Source organism: Dreissena polymorpha, chromosome 6 (assembly GCF_020536995.1).
Source record: "Dreissena polymorpha isolate Duluth1 chromosome 6, UMN_Dpol_1.0, whole genome shotgun sequence".
Taxonomy (NCBI): domain Eukaryota; kingdom Metazoa; phylum Mollusca; class Bivalvia; order Myida; family Dreissenidae; genus Dreissena; species Dreissena polymorpha.
Genome location: NC_068360.1, coordinates 63516906 through 63535655, shown reverse-complemented (window position 1 = coordinate 63535655; position 18750 = coordinate 63516906). Strand labels below are relative to the sequence as shown.

The window sequence follows — 18750 nt, the reverse complement described above, 5'->3', positions numbered from 1 at the left end:
CAGCCTCGGATTGCAATTTTATCAATGATTGTTTTAATGCTTGAAGCTCGGGTCGTGTTTGTCTTGATACTTTGGTTATTTCCTCAACTTGGTCACATCTCCTGTGAACGAGAACGCACGAACTGCAACACAGCTTAGCATGCTCCTGGCAGAAAAACTCTATATCTCGTCCATGCTCATGACACTTATCCATTCCTTTCATGTCGATCATTACCAGCGCAGATTTCTTGTCCTGAAATTTGAATATTTCATGTTGCCCAGTTTTATGTACTGTATGCGAATTTTTGCATGCATCACAAAGATATTCATCGCAATCTTTGCAGAAAACCGAAGCATTGTTTGATAGGTTTGTTTTCATACAAGGCTCACATAACTGTATAACAGTACATTCTCCAATAAAATCGCCTGCACTGTCTCTGTTTGAATCCAGAAATATTCTCGAAGTCATTGTGAAATTGGGTTTAAACCGGTTTCTACTTTGTGCGTTAATAAATTCGTCCAATATCTTTAACGTAAAAAATGAAATTATCGATAAATATATATTGCTTGCTGTTTTATTGTGCCAAATTGTATAGATGACCACCAACTTGTATTCAAATAAAACAATTAAACTTTATTACTGTCCCTTTTCCTTTGAAATCCAAATAAATAGCTATTTTTGTCTCTTACGTAGTTAAGAAAATATGATACTTTGTCAACAATCTGCGACATACGGTAATCATTTTCTTATTTCTAAGAAAGAGATTAACAATTCTTAACTATGTCAATTTCCAAGATCGCATTAAGAGCAGTCTGAATATCCGCTAAATACTTTTATACAATAAGAAGATGTATACTATAGTCAAGTGATTTGATTGTTATCGCAAGTGCTAATAATTAACGATAACAATACGCACTTAATTCTTAAACAGATTTCGTCGAATACGTCCTTTCGAAAGAGGTATGTATCATGCGACCAGTTCGCGTATTTGATTACGAGTGTTCTTAACATAGGGTTTAAAGTTATTTCGTATGCTCGAACCTTTTATTATGATATGATATACAAGAAATGGAAATATACAATATAATTATGGTTTTAGAAGTCCATATCCGTACGATACAAGGTGTTGACACAATTCACACTGCAGCCCAGCTCTTTCAGATGTCCTGTCGAGTTATTGTTTATGTTGTCTTGTTATCGTCCCAAGCTTACAGTGTTAGATTCAAGACCAAAGATTACAGTGGTGGGGTATAGACAGCGTTTATCTATGGTTCCCAACATATTTCAAAATAGCGTCGGTATTAACCGGCACAGATTTCCTGCATCAGTATTGTTTGACAAATAAATTTGATTTTCGGAGCGTATGACTCACGTATAATTAAATTGCAAGTTTTCGCAAGAAGTACATAAAAATGCTCCAAAGCTTTAACAACAAGTGTCCCGCGGTCGGAGACATATGCCCCCCCCCCCAAGAAAAAGAACAACAACAACAGGGCTTTGAACTAGTGACCACAATTTCAATAGGGGTCATCTACTGTCCAATGCGATTGCGCATGTGAAGTATCAAGCCAATCGGTCTATTTGTTGATGAGTTATTGATTGGAATCAATTTTCACACTTATTGTGGCAATGACTTTGAACTTTAAACTATTGACCCCGATTTCGATAGGGGAAAAACAGGGCTTTGAACTAGGGACCCCATTTTCAATAGGGTCATCTACTGTCCAAGGCCAATGCGCACGGGAAGTATCAGACCAATGGGTCAATTCGTTGAAGAGTTATGGATCGGAAACGATATTCACACTTATTGTGCCAGTGACCATGACCTTTGACTTAGTGACCCCAATTTCAATAGGGGTCATCTACTGTTCAAGGCCAATGCACACGAGAAGTATCAAGCCAATCGGTCAATTCGTTGAAGAGCTATGGATCGGAAACGATATTCACACTTACTGTGATAGTGACCTTGACCTTCGACTTAGTGTCTCAAATTTCATTAGGAGTCATCTACTTTCAAGGCAAATGCATATGTGAAGTATCAAGCCAATCGGTCAATTCGTTGACGAGTTATTGATCGGAAACAATTTTCAAACTTAGTGTTATAGTGACCTTGACCTTTGACCTTGTGACCCCTATTTCAATACGGGTAATATATTAACCAAGGCTAATGCACACGTGAAGTATAAAGCCAATCGGTCAATTCGTTGACGAGTTATTGATCGGAAAAGATTTTCACACTAAGTGTGAAAGTGAACTTGACATTTGACGTAGTGAACCCAATTACAATAGGGTTCATCTACTTTCCAAGACCAATGAACATGTGAAGTATCAAGCGATTGGGTCGATTGGTTGACGAGTTATTGCTCGGAAACGATTTTCACACTCAGTGTTATAGTCACCTTTACCTTTGACCTAGTGACTTCAATTTCAAACGGGGCCATCTACTGTCCAAGGCAATGCACATGTGAAGTATTAAGCCAATCGGTCAATTCGATGACGAGTTATAGATCGGAAACGAATTGGTCTATCGAAATTTTGAGACAGACCTACCGACATCCAGCAACACAATATACCCCTTTTCCTTTGAAGAAGTGTATAATAAGGTCGATTGTTGAATATATTCTCCAATCGCATGAGAACACCATCATAACTTTGTTTAACTATGACAAAAGCTTTTCAAAAATGACAGCAAAGAAAGCCACATGTTATAGCGTTACTATATCTTAAACTTTTTATATCTTTTGGAATTGTAATGTGCTTATATTTTTTTTTAATTACATAAGTGTTTTGAATCCATATATTCGTTATACCGCTGTCTATTTTACCACATCGCCGTACTTTTTTCAGGGATTGATACAACACCGCGTCTTTTTAAGACAGTGCATTAGACATATGAGAAAGCTTCATGAAATCAAATTCAAGTATTGAAGATCTGAGCATGCGCAAACACGAATCACTCGTGAATATTTACATGACTCATGTCGATTGATGTCATGTGGTTTCCATTGTTGTATTGAGTGGTTAAATTCTCTATGATTGAACCGAATATGGTTTCACTTATGAAAATATATTATTGTCCGTATTTAAACGAAATTCATCTTCGATGCAATCTATTTTGATGGTGTTTCGTTTGATAGAGCTGTAAGTGTTACACGAAATAATCGTCATTGTTTTAAGTAGAAGTATTATGTTTTTAATTCGCATATTCTCAGTTTCCAAGATCCAACTTGATGTCTATCAATTATTCACATGAAAAAACCACTTAATAATATCCTCTTACAACTCAAAGCTATACTGCGAATATTTACAGAAAATGTGAGCCAGTACTAAGATTTTGTATGGCGAATGGTCATATCATGGGATATTGCAGGAGTTCAAACCTTTGGGTTCGACTGCACCGCCAAAACTATATTATTATACCGACATGCATTTACGTACGCGCAGACGGTTGCCGCATAAGGTCAAAATCCGTGCCGGAAAGAATATATTTCCATTTAACAAAAACCACAAACATTAAAGCGTACCGATTAAAAACTTACCGACACAATGCACCGAAAGGTTTGTAAAAATAGTTGAACGATTCAGTACGTGATAGCCAAGTAAGGTAGAGACTTATTTTTGCAGATTTATAAGAATACAACTTCGTGGAATCGTCAATTGATGTCTGTGACATGGAAATGTTTGTAGAAACAAACGGGGCTTCTGTACAATAACTGAATACTTTTTCTTCTTACATCGTTTTGTTGCTCAACGAAGATATTCACTTATCCATTCCGGCATTGTGTTGTTCATGTGTAAACATACAGTGATCGATTTCCATTTACAAAATATCATTTATTTACAATGTATTAATACAATATAATAATTCAGCTGTAAAAGAATGTATCTTCCAAAAATAAAGAAATACAGTTAATTGTGCTGTGAAGTGTAAACTAACATATACAACTAAATCAAGCCGAGGCCCATACATTTTTAATAAAGGTTGCACTTGAAAAATGTATGATATTTTCTTTAAAACAAATGCTTTAAAAAAAGTATCAAAAGTTTTCTATGGACTTAGACTTTTTATAACAACATAAAAGCTAACATTCAACATTATTAACAATATGTATGATAACTGCAGCTTTTTTACAGCAATCTAATTTCAAGGATGATCTTCTTTTTTAACGATCCTCTTAAGACATCCCATCAAGTCCGACGATGTTGTGACAGTTGAAGTGGTATGTGAAATAGACACTCATGATTCATACAAGTACATACGTACAGGACTGAAATATTAAAGGTGCTTCTATTGCATAGTCCATTTAAGTATCAATATGCAGAAATATGGACATTAATATTTTTGTTATTGTGTAAAGTAGTAGTGATATTATTTTGATGACACACATTGAGGTGAACAGAAACACAACATGAAAACATATGCAGTTGCAACTATCATATTTGGACATATGGTACTATAAAGTCGATTTTGCAGTTTGCATTTCTACATATCAATACATAAACAAGGGGTTAACTGTTAGAAACCCTTATTTGTTTGCACAAAGTTTGTATTTAAAAAGTGTTTATTATTTTATCTAGTGTAGATAAACTGAATGCACAGTATTTTAACACCAAATGTTATATATTTGTTATCATTAACATTAAACAGATCATTATAGTGTGTTATTTATAATATAATAATTTGGCCATTCTCTGTGTAAAGGGGGTTTAATGCATGTGCGTAAAGTGTCGTACCAGATTAGCCTGTGCAGTCCGCATAGGCTAATCAGGGACGACATGTTTCGCTCTTATGATATCTTTCGTTTAAAAAAGGTCTATTTTAAGCAAAAATCCAGTTTATGTGGAAAGTGTCGTACCTGATTACCCCGTTCTTACTGCACAGGCTAATATGGGAAGACACTTTACGTGCATGTATTAAACCCCCTTTTCACAGAGCACGGCTCAAATATAATTCACTTGTTGAGACGCATGGTCAAAAACTTATTGACTGCTTATGCAAAGTAACATACACAAAATGAATGATGACATTATGTATTGGTATGTTTTTGTTGTATTTTATATGAAATATTTTTAACGACCTGTAATTATTTTCAACAGAGATCTGGTTCATTAAATACCTCCAGGTATTGTACATTGGCATATGTTTCTCTGAAAAGAATTATTTCATGAAGTGTATATTTAAGTTCACATATTATGTTCGTTCTTAAAATCAATTTGTGATTTAGATAATTCTCGGTAATGTGGCATTGATGATTTTGAATTTATGTGTTTTAATACGATATTTTCAAGCGAATTACTGGATGCCACGGATCGTGTTTTATGATTGTGCTTATGTTTTATCTTAGTTGCCTTGAATGTTACATCAGTTAGTATGATCATAAATATGCCCAATAAAGATTTAAAAAATGAACATATTAGGATGCATTTTATCTGCATATTACTTAAATATGATAAATTAGTGTCATACACTGCTGAAAGCGATTGCACTTGACTGAAGCTGGTATCTAGTGCCACTTTTTCAGCCCCAGAGATTGCAAGCGACTTAGTGACTATCACATTCATTACAGCCTCAGTCAATCAATCCATGTTTTCATTGAAACAACCTCCTACTAAAATACACATTTGTTTTGCTAATTAATGTGACTCAGTGGATGTGTACTTAACATTATATCATAACATTTATGATTGTTATTAAAACATAATTTAGAGGTTAGTTCTTACTTAATTTTAAATTTGTTACTACAAATGTAATGACATTATTCGAACAAACGAATTTTTCAAGCCGGTTTATTGTTAGATTATTATCACATTATTTAACATTATAGAAAATTAATCAATGACTACATACTTAAAATGACTTAATTAGTCTCAATTGTGTTGGTAACTTACATCATCGGGACTTAAAGTTTTAAATTGAGATATATATAAACAAAATAAACCGTGTTCATTTCAGCTGAAAAGTTAAAAGCAACATAATTAATTATTATATATTTCTTTTCTATTAGTCGGCTGTTCTGGTTTTGGATGCCATTTTGCCATTTAATTCAACACGTTTCCACATTTGCCCACATCTTCTTTTTAATTTTGGCTTGTAATACCTGTTATTAAATATAATATGTCATTCATAAAACAATTACATAAAATAAACAAAATTTACTGTTTTTCATTGCCTTAATATGTAGCTAGCAAATAGTGAAATAAATTACTATGCACTTTTTGATTGTTATTTATCATGATTTACAAAAAATATGACCATTTCATTTATTGTAATTGTGTTTATATTGTGAGATTAGAGAATGGGGACATGCAAAACTTACCGATCAAACTATACTTTCCATCATTCCAAAAAATGCATGGTTGTTAATATATTACAGCAGAGATGAAATACTGCTATATAGTTACTTGTTTAATAATGTACAAAAACAGCAGTATGTTCAAAGGTGCAGTTGCACAATCTGGAAGACTGAAAACATTATTTACTATTATTCTGTTACCTTCAGTTTATCTGCGTCGCATAAGGCCATGTTTTCTAAACCCATGTAGAAAGCCTTAACTACAATCTTCCCCCATCAACTTACAGAGGATCAAGTAGTCATTAATCGGAAATTGTTGCTCAATTTTCTTTTGAAGAGTCGCTATTGTTTTCCGCCGACTGTCACAGTTTTCGTCTGTTTATTTCCCAAGTAAAATGTTCTCTTTTAAGCAACAAGAATTTCAAATCGTGACGAAGGTAAATAAGTACAATGTGACTATAAAAGATTTAAATACTTGAAATTACACTTCTCCAAAATACCATTATGTACCCTTCCGCTTTATTTACCGCCTTGACAAATTTACTTCTTAAAAGCCTTTCCGTTTAATAGTGCACAGGCACAACAATCGTTTCACATTCGCGCGAATCTTATTCGATGCACTTTAAAACTGGTACTCTACTCGTAACGTTGGAGCGATTTAGTTTTTATTATTTTTTACGCGTAAAAAGAACAAAATCCAAAATACAATTAAATAATCTTGTTTTAAGTTTTAAAACACAGTATACTCTCGTATGTGCATTAAATAAAATTGTTTTTCAATGTAACAGCCATTTTTCTCACCCTTTGCAGTATTAATCGCTCTTGAGTAAATCACTGAAATTTAACACGAAAAAAAACCTCGGTTTATTTCCTAAGAATGTTTTTTCGCTTAGAATAGTATAAGAAAAAATCTTACATTTATCCAAAAAAAGTTGTCTAAGTAAAAAAAAATAACAATTAGAAAATTAGATATTAAATGTCTTAAACAATTGTTCAGGGGACATGCGTATACGGGAGCTTACCGGGTTTAAGTAAGGTTAGTTGTAACTTACTTCCTAAATGGCTTCGTTTTGTTGTATTTCGTGAATGATGACGAACTTTCGTCCAACAGTTTTGCGCTTTCCTCGGTTTTTGTTTCAAGATCGTAGACGTCGGGATAAAAAGTTATTGATGGAAAACCGTCCACAAAGCTGTTGTCTATTTACGTGGCGTTTATCAGCCTTTTTATGTTATATATTAATTAATTTAATGTATTTTATCACGTTTCGATCTTACTCTGATATGATCTTATGTTTGACTATTTTTTCTGTCTTTTCAGATGATGAAAGTTGGAAGGCGATAATACGTACATCTTTCGTAGCATTAAATGTAATTAGAAATTTAAAATCAGCGGGGGACTGAGATGCCATTCTCCACATTAGTTTAAATGTAGAATATGCCAGAAACATGAAAAATTCGTCGGATTTGCCGCCTCTAAATATTGTAAAATGAAATGAAAACATTTTTATTTTAATGCATCCACACCACTCTTTTCGTCCTGTTTCTCGCTTAAAAACACGTTTATATTATTTTGTGTTCCACTTCATTTATGAATTCAATATATATGTTTTTATGTGATATTTAAACGATCTCAAACCACAGTCAATACAAAAAGCTGTGCAATTTAGTATTGGCACGAAACTATTAGCAATATATAAAACGTGGAATGTCTTTGGCATAGATGTTCAACACATATAGAGAAATTATATTTATACTATACGCGTTAAGCTCGCCTCTGATTATATCGAAAATGGAAGACAAACTATATTTCGCTAAATCGCTCCAAGTTTGGGAGAGAAGGTCTTGATTCCGTCCGATTAAAGATCGATGCATTAATATATCTTAATAGTCAATTATTATACAATTATACAACTACAGCAAAAATCTGTATATTACCATGTCGTTTTTTTTTGGAATAAATCATGTTCAATTGTACTTTTGTTATTTATATTATTTATTATCATTTTTAAATATTAATAGTATTGAAGTAATTGATGCGTGTATATCAATATAAAAACTTCAGCAAGGTAAGATACTTAAATTCAGGGGAAATGGTTGTCCTATGTGTACGTGCTAATCACATGCTCAGCTATATTCATAATAAAAATAACACATCCTATTTATATATAAAATACTTTACTGTTAAATATACTTTCAGATTAATTACGACTTACTTTACATCTAAAAACATTTTAATAAGTACTTTAATATAACAGAAGCGGAATAAATGAAAAAAACTGAAACTATCAACGATTGTTTGTCTTGAAAAGTTGACAAGGTTAAATAAATGTCTGTTATCAAAATACCACCTATAGTGTTCAAGATGACATGCAAATTAAGTGGATCCAAATGATAAAAGGCAAATAGTATGCTTGAGCCAAATATATGAAACTTGATATTGTTTTGCATCACAAAGTATGTTTCTGCTTCAATTGAAAACCCATTGTTTAAACATCATAAAGCACTTACAGGAATAAACTTCCGGATTTTCCAGTCTACTTCGGCATGGGAAAGGATGAAGGTAAAAAACATGTATGTCTTCAATCAAATTGCACATAAAAAGAAACTGTTACAGATCAGATATGGTATTTTCTCGTATTGCCTTTTTTCTGATAATATTTTTGAGTTTTGTGTTCATTGTGTTTCACTGTAAATGATAGACCAACCTGAACAAGGATTCATTTTAACAACAAAGTAGTGCTTCCTGATGTAGCTTAGACAAAGCTTTCGCATAATGTACTGATTTATACTTAAACTATGAATCGCCTTTGCGTTAATCACAGGCTGCAAATGCTATTCTAACAGCATTTTGCTATTTATGAACTTTAATCCAATACAAATAGCTTCGCTTGCTGCAATCTTGATGCATACTCATTGAAATGCTCACTCAAATTGACATCTTCAAATCTACTTATGAGTATACTAGATTTGTCATTTCTTACATATTATATACATATCTTACACATTAATATGACATTCGTGATGCAACACTATCCAATGAAATATATGAATGCATTACTTAGCATTTATTAAATTTTATTATTGTATGAACAGTTAAAAAATTAAATTAACAATATTAATTTTATCTCGATTACATTATAATAGTGAAGCTTTATGAGACACTCTTACTGCCATTTCTTTGGCAGAATCAGTACTTGGTATTTTAAGGAAATAACTTGAAACGGCTCTCCCATCAGACCCTCGACCTTCTGATTGCTTGGTTGACACCAAACCTTCTATGCCACCATTATCTTTAAGAAGTGCATGTTTTGCATTTATATTGAATTGATAATGTTACCAGACTTTATCTAAATACATGCATATTTTTTAGGGTCTCAAAAAGGTTAAAAATTGTCATAATTGCCATTAAGATACAATCCTTCATTGTATGTTATTTTTCGTATTGATTAAATAGTGTTGGTTCATTTGTCTTGTGTTTGACTTATATATGTATAGTGATTTTTTTAGATTAAACTTGCATCCTATGGCATGATTTGTGCTGATATGTTTAAACTGCCCCGTGTAAAAATAAATGATATAATTTATCTATATAAATAAAATAAAATAACCATTATCTAATGATAAAATTTATGGACAGGACCAATTTATATCATCGAACTGAGTCATGTTGGTCCCTACAAGCTTAAGCAATGTCTTTGAACAATGTGTCATAGTAGGTACAATAATGTTACGCTGTCATAAAATGTTAACAAGTGTTTCTGTATTGTTAAGCAATGCCTTGGGGACCCCAAATTAAAATTTTTGTGTAAAATCCTTCATGCACTACATGCATGGTGTTTCGGCTAGCCTTGCCCATTAACAGATTAATGCGTAAAGCCATATGATATGAAATAGAGATCTTCCTGGTATTGAACATGTAATTTTGGACGGTTGCTGGTTCAATATTCTCCTCAAATTACGCAATGAGAAGCATTATTAGCGTCGCTTTAAATCATTATGTTGTCTTTCTTTGGGATTTTAGAGGGCATGATTGCAATGCATATGCAAAGAACTATTTCTGTGGTGAAAATGATATACCAGACGTTTTAATGATAAATTACTGTATTATATGATTTATAAATAAACACAAATGTCGGCGTACGGAATTATATTATTCAAGAATGTCTGTTTTCTCACAAAAAACTATATATATAAATAACTATATTTATATCGACCAATCTGTTAATTAATATAAGTTAGTAGTTTCATGTTACATATAATGTATGTAAATATATCAAATAATATTTTGCTTTATTATATAAGCTTTGTAATAAGAAATACGATCCTTATTAACGCTGTTCGACTAAGTTTAGTACCGCCTAAATAGAACTAAGCTATCGATAGCGTTTATTTTTATTTGTATATTTACATGACTATTTTATGTTATGTTATGCTATGGTGTTATACATAATTATGTGACATACAATAATGCGTATATTTAAGTATTACCACGATGTACTTTTGTATCAGTCGGTCTGCCTGTCTGTCTGTCTGTCTGTCTGTCTGTATGTCTGTCTATCTTTCTGTCCGTCTGTCTGTCTGTCCGTCTTTCTTTCTGTCTGTCCGTATGCCTGCATGCCTGTCTGCCTACCTGCTTGCCTGCCGGTCGTTCTGTTTGACTGTTTGTCTGTCTGCCTGTCTGTCTGCTGGTGAATTTACGTCATTACCCTACCGAAACCAACAAATATCCACATAGGAAGACTGCATAGTTTGATGCTCATTTTGCCTTTAGCTCTAAAAAACAATTCTTAACAAATTTAATCCAATTAAAGTATAATGCAACTCAATTACACACTTAAATATGCATCGTCAGGGAAAACTAATTAAAACGGATGTCTGATTGCCGAAATGGAACACCATTATCTGTTTTTCAGGTATTTCATCAAGTTTCATAATAAATATTAATTAAATGTTAGGATCTTATAAGTGTCATTCCACTCTAGCAAAACATCCAAATTTGGAAGGTTAGGCAGATTATAATAAAAGCCACGAACATATAGAATATAGGGGAGCATGGATTTGAGCGTAGACATGGAATGATGCAACAAGTTTGAGTTTGTTGTTTATTAATTTACTGTGCTATGACTATTGAAGTTATGAACTTTATCCCTGAAAATTATAACAGACGGCAAATCGGCATAACCCTAGTGGCATGAAAGCGCGAGCATGAAGTTCTCAGTATACATGACAATTTGATAATTTAATTAGATACGAATGGCATATGAATACGCATATTAAACAAATCAGGTAAATGTACATAATCACGTAAAATAATAAACGAATCATTATTTGTATTAGAAATTGCTTCAACCATTCCACTTTTTTGCTAATGTTAGAACGTAAGACATCATAACCAGTATCGGCCACAGGACGTATTGTTAATAAGCCTCGTTTTGGGAAAACTGGGTAAAATGCCTGTGCTTAAAGGATGCCTTAGATTAGACAGTGCAATCCGCACATGCTAATAAGGAAGACACTTCCGGCTATTATGTTTTTATTCGTTACAAGGAAGTTTCTTCTTTGAGCTGTTTAGTCGGATAGTGTCGTCCGAGATTAGCCTGTGCGATGCAATGTTAAGATTTATTTAGTTGGGAAATCCCCCAACATTAACTTAGCATTATATAAGCTATTGAGAAGGGTTTAAGTGATATTATGGGCATCTAACAGTTTATAGGTGTCTATCGCAACCGTTGTTTATTTTTGGTGTTTTCACTTTATATACACTTATATTTGTTAATGCAGCATCAACATACTAAAACAATATCCCGGAAAGAGAAAAATAATGCATTTGAATATAAACCGTACTTTCGTTTGACAACTGATCATGCATGTACGATGTTATCCTAAATTTACTTTTAGTGCAGATTCGTTCATACGACACAAAGACACAATTGTGTTTAACGGATCATTTCGGCTTACAGGACTGGGTGAGTCATGTAAGATATTGAATATAAAATATATTTTTATAAACAACTGGTAGCAAGATGTGTTGCAGAATGTAGCCACATTTTAACTAACCAGTTAATTCTGTTCAGGTCAATTCAACAGTGAAAAATGCCCGTAATATCACTTTAACACTTTTGTTTAACAGCTACGCCAAAATAATTTCTGTTGAAGAAAACCAAACATCACATTCAATAATATGGTTCATATGATTTGTTTATTAACATTGGTATTGCATGCAACACACGCACTTATATTACTCAATTATTCAACGATTATACAAACTGCGAGAACATGTTAGAAAGCAAAGTAAATTAAAAAAGTCATTATTTTTTGTAAAATCGGTAGGTATTTATGGTCGATTGCCTTGATAAAGATTATTCCTGTCTAATGATCGCGTTTGAAATTTCCAAATAGTGAGTGATGCTGTTAACCTTCGATGGATTACCTGTGTTTATTCACTTTTAAATATAATTAGCGCCTATAATGGTTTAATCCAACGTAAATGTAGTTTTCCCTGAGCGATTCAAATTGTTTAAATGATAAGTGAACGTAAGCTATGTATATGCGAATGTTTCAGCACATGGAAACCTGATTTCGTTTAAGAATGCATACGGACGAGCATGTACATGCTGTTAGTGTTATCTGATACAGAGTTTATGCTTGTTTTAAACAGACGAGAGCAACTGTAGGGCAATCGTGTTTCGGCATAATTAGAAACCGGTACATTTTTGACATACGGATGATTAGAATGTTTATAGAAAGCATCTGGCTTTATATTTATCGTACGTCGTTATATACTAGTTTGACAGGTGAGATAAACTTCAAGATAACTTGATATTTTGCTAAGAGAAGAATACTTGCATCGAAAAGACTGCGATGTTGGCATCTAGTTATCGATAGTAAAATAACTGTTTACAAGTGGACATTTTTGGTGTTTAAATATCAATAAAAATGGATTTTATAAAAATGGCGCGTTTCGTTTGCTATTCTGTATTACTTTTAGTGTTCGCGATACCAGTTATAAAATCACAGGAAAGCGCGGAACAAGTGGCCGTCCAGACGCCATTGGGTATTTTTAATGGACTTTCCGATAGAATAACTTTTGATAAATATCGCAAATTTTACACTGCATTCAAGGGAGTAGCATATGCCAAGCCGCCAGTGAATGATCTGAGGTTTCGCCGACCCTTACCGATGGAGTTTAGGAACGACCATATTCACAATGCGACATTTCACCGTCTCCAGTGCGTACAACCGCCTGGCGCATTGAGGAATATAACGTTGGAACAAAGCGAGGATTGCTTGTATTTAAATATTTATTGTCCGGGACGAGGTGTCAACACGAGCAGCAATTACCCGGTAATGATTTACATACATGGAGGAAGCTTCAGCGTCGGAGGGGCTAATATTTTCTCGGGTGATGTCCTTAGTGCGTTCAACGACGTGATTTTGGTCACTATAAACTACCGTCTGGATGTTCTTGGATTTTTATCTTCCGGTCAGACCGGTGAAGGAAACTACGGCCTATGGGACATGCACCTTGCTATCAAATGGGTCAATCAATATATAAGATACTTTGGCGGAGATAAAACTAGAGTCACTTTGTTTGGAAATTCTGCAGGAGGAGCAGCCGTCCACTATCAGGCCATGTTTCTCGGTAATAAGGGACTAATTCACAGAGTTATTGCCCAGAGCGGTGTAGCAACATCCGATTGGTCTGTACAGAATACGCCATCAACGCAATTTGATGAAGTCGTGAACAACACGGGATGCAAATTGGGTCGGGATTATAATGTTATCATGGAATGTCTCCGCAAGGTAAACAGTGCTAATCTCACAATGCAAGGTTGGCGGTTTGCCCCTTCTATCGACAATGATTTTATTTTTGAACACCCAAAATTAATGTCACATGGTTTGTCTCAGAAAATTTCTGATCAGCTCGATTTCTTTACTGAAATCGACTTCATGACTGGGATAACTAGCCAAGATGGATTTTACGACATTATGGAACCTGAATACTTGGACGAAATTGATTTGAAAGATAAAATTATAGCTTACGTCGATCAAACTCGTGAAAAGAAAGTGCAAGAAAATCGTTTAGGCGAATTAATATATCAGTATACAATTGTACCTAAACACACAACAAAAGAATGGGATACTACTGAAGTGTCTAGGTACGCTTATATAGAATTTCAAACAGACATTATTTTTGCGATACCAACGATATTAGCGTGTGACGAACACAGCGAGCTGGCGAAACGGAGTTTGGGGAAAGCTGGCAAAACTTATTTCTATTTCTACGACCAACAGCCTTCTTTTGCGCGTCAAGTCAAATGGATTCCAGGCGTGCCGCATACATACGAGCTACCCGTCCTGTATGGATTTACCGAGGACCTCAATGTAAAATATACGAGCCCTTATTTTGAAGAATATCCGCGTAATCCAACGCCCGAAGATATTGAGATGTCGAAAACATTGATGCAATTGTGGACCAACTTTGCGAAATATGGGTTTGTATTTCAAGTTTAATTTATAAGCTATATGTTATGAAAACATATGCAACATCAGTAGGACAGATGTTGTATTATACATTATTAGTATAGTTTATGTTTGAAATATCTCACTAAATACATATTCAGTATTGAAATATGTAAATGATTCATTGTTTAATTATTAAATACATATCGAGTTAGTTTTTGAATGAACAAATAACTTTAAGATTTGTGATATGAATTAGCTTTAATTGTATTACTTGGTCAATTTCAAGGAGTCCTAACAACAGGAACGCTTCCAATGAGCTCACTCTCCCCACATGGCCGCAATACCAATCAGACACTGGCTATTATCTAGAGCTGAAACTGAACTTAACGGACACTTCCATAAAGCAGCATTACAAATCAGAACGATTGTCGCTTTTGAGCAGTCTTCAACATTGGGTTACGAACAGCGGACAGTTCACAGTGAAACCTGTTGTTAGTTTTGTATGGACAATGCTGATGCTGCTACAAATGAAATGAGTTAGACGTTACTTAATATGTTAGAAGTAGAAAAATAAAGTGGTTTTATAATATGTAAAATGTAGCCTTCCTTTGATTCTTTTCTGAGTATAATGTATGCAAATGGTGTTATATTTTATTACCTGCTTGTTCCAAACACATACTTTTCCGATATAAATATAACACACCATAATAACACAATACGCAATGGCAATGAATTATGTTGCGATTACGAACGATTGTAAATCCTGCATAGATGTTTATGTGTACCGGCTTAATAACGATGTCTGTCGTTTTTGTTATATTTTTGTCATTGATAACATCTTTCGAAATCGGAAATACTAGAAGGTGTTTTGTTAGATTTACATCGATAATTTATAATTAAAAAAGGCAATATCATATACCCGACACCTATACTGAAACAAAGCGTGGGTAAGAACGTTGGTATATCCATAATGTTGTCATGATTATACACACAACAATTCTTTACACGTAAATTTACCTAGAAATGGGCAATGATTTATGACATTCAATTAACGTGGTTCAATTTCAGTTTTATGATATATTTACAAATGCTGTACACAAACTTAAATGCTTTAACTCAGAATGACATCTCCATCTTTTGGTGATAAATTGTTTTTGTGATAATCATGAAAAGTGCATACACAACGCCAGTTTTTAATAACATAGCAACGTGGAGTGCATTGCTTACTTTTTAAAAGTCTTCTACAAATATATAATACAGTACGATTTGTCTTACCAGGCCTGTCTGAATATTTCGTAAAATTCCGTAACCGATTCCAAATATAGATAATACTTGCCAAGCATATTTATACACGTATTTGAAAACATGTATTGTAATGCATAAAATGGTCGCATTTAGACTATGGCCGATAGTCTTGTGAAACCATTGCAAACCAAATAAATTGTTGGTCTCAAGTTTAAGATACGAATATTTATATATAATCCACATTAATTTGAACATGAGGTGTACAGCTTTTATATAGAAATGTGCGTAACAATTCGCATGTACACTTTGCGACGAAGGTAAACGTTATTTACCGATGCAACATTACATATTGAGAATTTTAGTAAATGCGAAAGGCTGGGAGGATTCCTAAGCATCCCAGCGAGGAACTTCAGGTGCTTACAACCGCACAACATAATGTCGGCCCCAGTAATAGATTGCTCACTCACACGGGCACAACCGCACAACATAATGTCGGCCCCAGTAATAGATTGCTCACTCACTCGGGCACAACCGCACAACATAATGTCGGCCCCAGTAACAGCTTTCTCGCTCACACGGGCACAACCGCACAACATAATGTCGGCCCCAGTAATAGATTGCTCACTCACACGGGCACAACCGCACAACATAATGTCGGCCCCAGTAATAGACTGCTCACTCACACGGGCACAACCGCACAACATAATGTCGGCCCCAGTAATAGATTGCTCACTCACACGGGGAACGTTACTGCTGGAAAGAAATGTTTAAAGGAATAGGTATTCAACGTTCATAAAGCCCAAATTCCAATATAGCTCAAACATATCGGTACGTGTTTTATTTTAAAGTAAAGCAACATTAAACATTGCAGTTCTCTCCTATTACATAATTGTTCTGAATCAAACAACAACAACAAGTCATGTGATTTAAAAAGAAAGCACCAATCAATGTTATCTTGTCGAATAAACGTACTGGAGAAATAAATGTTGATTTTGAGCTTATTTATTTGTCAGAACAATTCAAACATCTGTATTTAAGTACACAATCTTGAAAAATGTGGTCAACTGTATGTGGTATGTGGTAAATTTACGCACAATATTGATGAAACCAAATGCCAAAATAAAGCATTTAAATTACTACATGTTACATGATGTGCTGTACGAAAATATAATGTCCAGCCTCGAAAGAGATGAACACTTGAGCTATAATCTAATAATCTACACGTATAAATAATTAAAGTTGTGTTGTTTTGCCCTACATGTATTTAATATAACAGACAACAATATACCATTGAACATGACTCTAAGCATTTTCTGCCTATAATTATCAGTTATTTATGAACAATCATTTAAGTTGATGTATTTGAAACTGATAGATTATAATAATTGGTAACGCGTAAAGATATTTAACACACATACCAATGTTGATTGAGTATGTGATAAGGTAACACATATTGGGTAAGAGGAGAATCAAAGTACTGACAGTACTGGTGTGACGTTGCTTTTAAAGAGGGTGGATATAAAAGCATAAATTTAAGTTTATCTACATCACAACAATTGTGTATGTGGTTACAAAAATTTGGGTACGAACAAATTTGGGTACGAAAATTGTGGGTAAGAAAAAAAGCCTTTAAAATTGGGTGCGAAAAAAATTTGGGTACGAAACAAAATTTGGGTACAAAAAACAATTTTATGTGCGAAAATATATTTTTGGGGTACGAACAAAAATTGGGTACGAAAAAAATGTGTTGGGTATGAAAAACAATTCGGGGGTACGGGTAAGCAGTACCCGTGGGGAACTTGATCAATTCAGCGAAACTGGGAGGAGGGTTACATTAGCGATCAAATCTAAAAATAACTATATTTGGGGTTTTCCAAGCGTCACAGCGTTTAAAGTGCCACCTGGTAGTTTCCTGTCTGGTTCCTGTCCCGAACCTCTGGATAAATGTGAAAGAAGACGGGAACCATGCTTCCTTTACCTTTATCAATAATAATCAGCGAGGTATGCTGATTGAGAAAATTTAGCTTACTCAATCAGACTGGCTCGGTCTTTCACATAGGTCGCCATTGTGAAGAATTTGTCATGGTATGATAACTTAGACGAGCTGCTTCGCTGAAGCAGCATCGTAAAAAACCGTTGCTTACATCTTCAAGACCTTCTTGTTTATTAAACACGTATGTAGAGGCTGTAATTTATTCACTAAATACGTAATCAGTGTCCATATGCTAAGGCGATATTTGTGTAGCAATATTTATAATTATACATGTTATCCTTACTAGTTTTTTAAATGTAGTATTTGCGTTTTGAAGCATCTTGCCCCGCAGGGCGTAGTCGGTGGATATACAAAAAAAAACACCTACAGCAGAATCATGCAATGCTTAGCTCAATCAACAATCCAACATAAATAATGCAATCAAAATCGAAACCGATATAGTATCAATTGATTTGATTATTATCAATTGATTTGATTATATGATCTAGGAGTCAAATTCTTCTTGTAATAAACATACTTTAAGGCTAATTTTCCCGATGTCGTTCCATTACAAGATAACCAATACATACGTTCACAATTCCAATCGGACAAATTGTGAAATATTATTTACGATGTTTTCTATTTAGGACTTTTGATAATAATATTGCTTAAATGCTACTTAAAATAAATATATGTATTAATTGTATGTTCTACGGTAACGTCAAATTTATCAAACTAACAGAGTGCTTGCTTGAAGATCAAGTACTGTTGTATACCGGTTAGTGTCGAAGTCT

At 34.0% G+C, this 18750-nt stretch overlaps 2 protein-coding genes across 2 annotated transcripts in view; one reads left to right on the top strand and one right to left on the bottom strand.

Moving 5' to 3' along the window:
* The window catches only part of LOC127836519 (uncharacterized), a 3743-nt gene extending 3025 nt beyond the window's left edge, over positions 1 to 718 (bottom strand). Inside the window, exon 1 of the mRNA XM_052363167.1 lies at positions 1 to 718. This exon is cut by the window's left edge and continues 447 nt beyond it. Within this exon, the coding sequence (XP_052219127.1) occupies positions 1 to 448 (448 nt within the window). The 5' untranslated portion in view covers positions 449 to 718.
* A 12181-nt stretch (positions 719 to 12899) lies between these two features.
* LOC127834835 (acetylcholinesterase-like) lies at positions 12900 to 15741 on the top strand. The gene is made up of 2 exons (XM_052360896.1): positions 12900 to 14768; positions 15026 to 15741. The coding sequence occupies exons 1-2, from the start codon at positions 13210 to 13212 to the stop codon at positions 15273 to 15275; spliced, it is 1809 nt and encodes a 602-aa protein (XP_052216856.1). The 5' UTR covers positions 12900 to 13209; the 3' UTR covers positions 15276 to 15741.
* The last annotated feature ends 3009 nt before the right edge of the window (positions 15742 to 18750 follow it).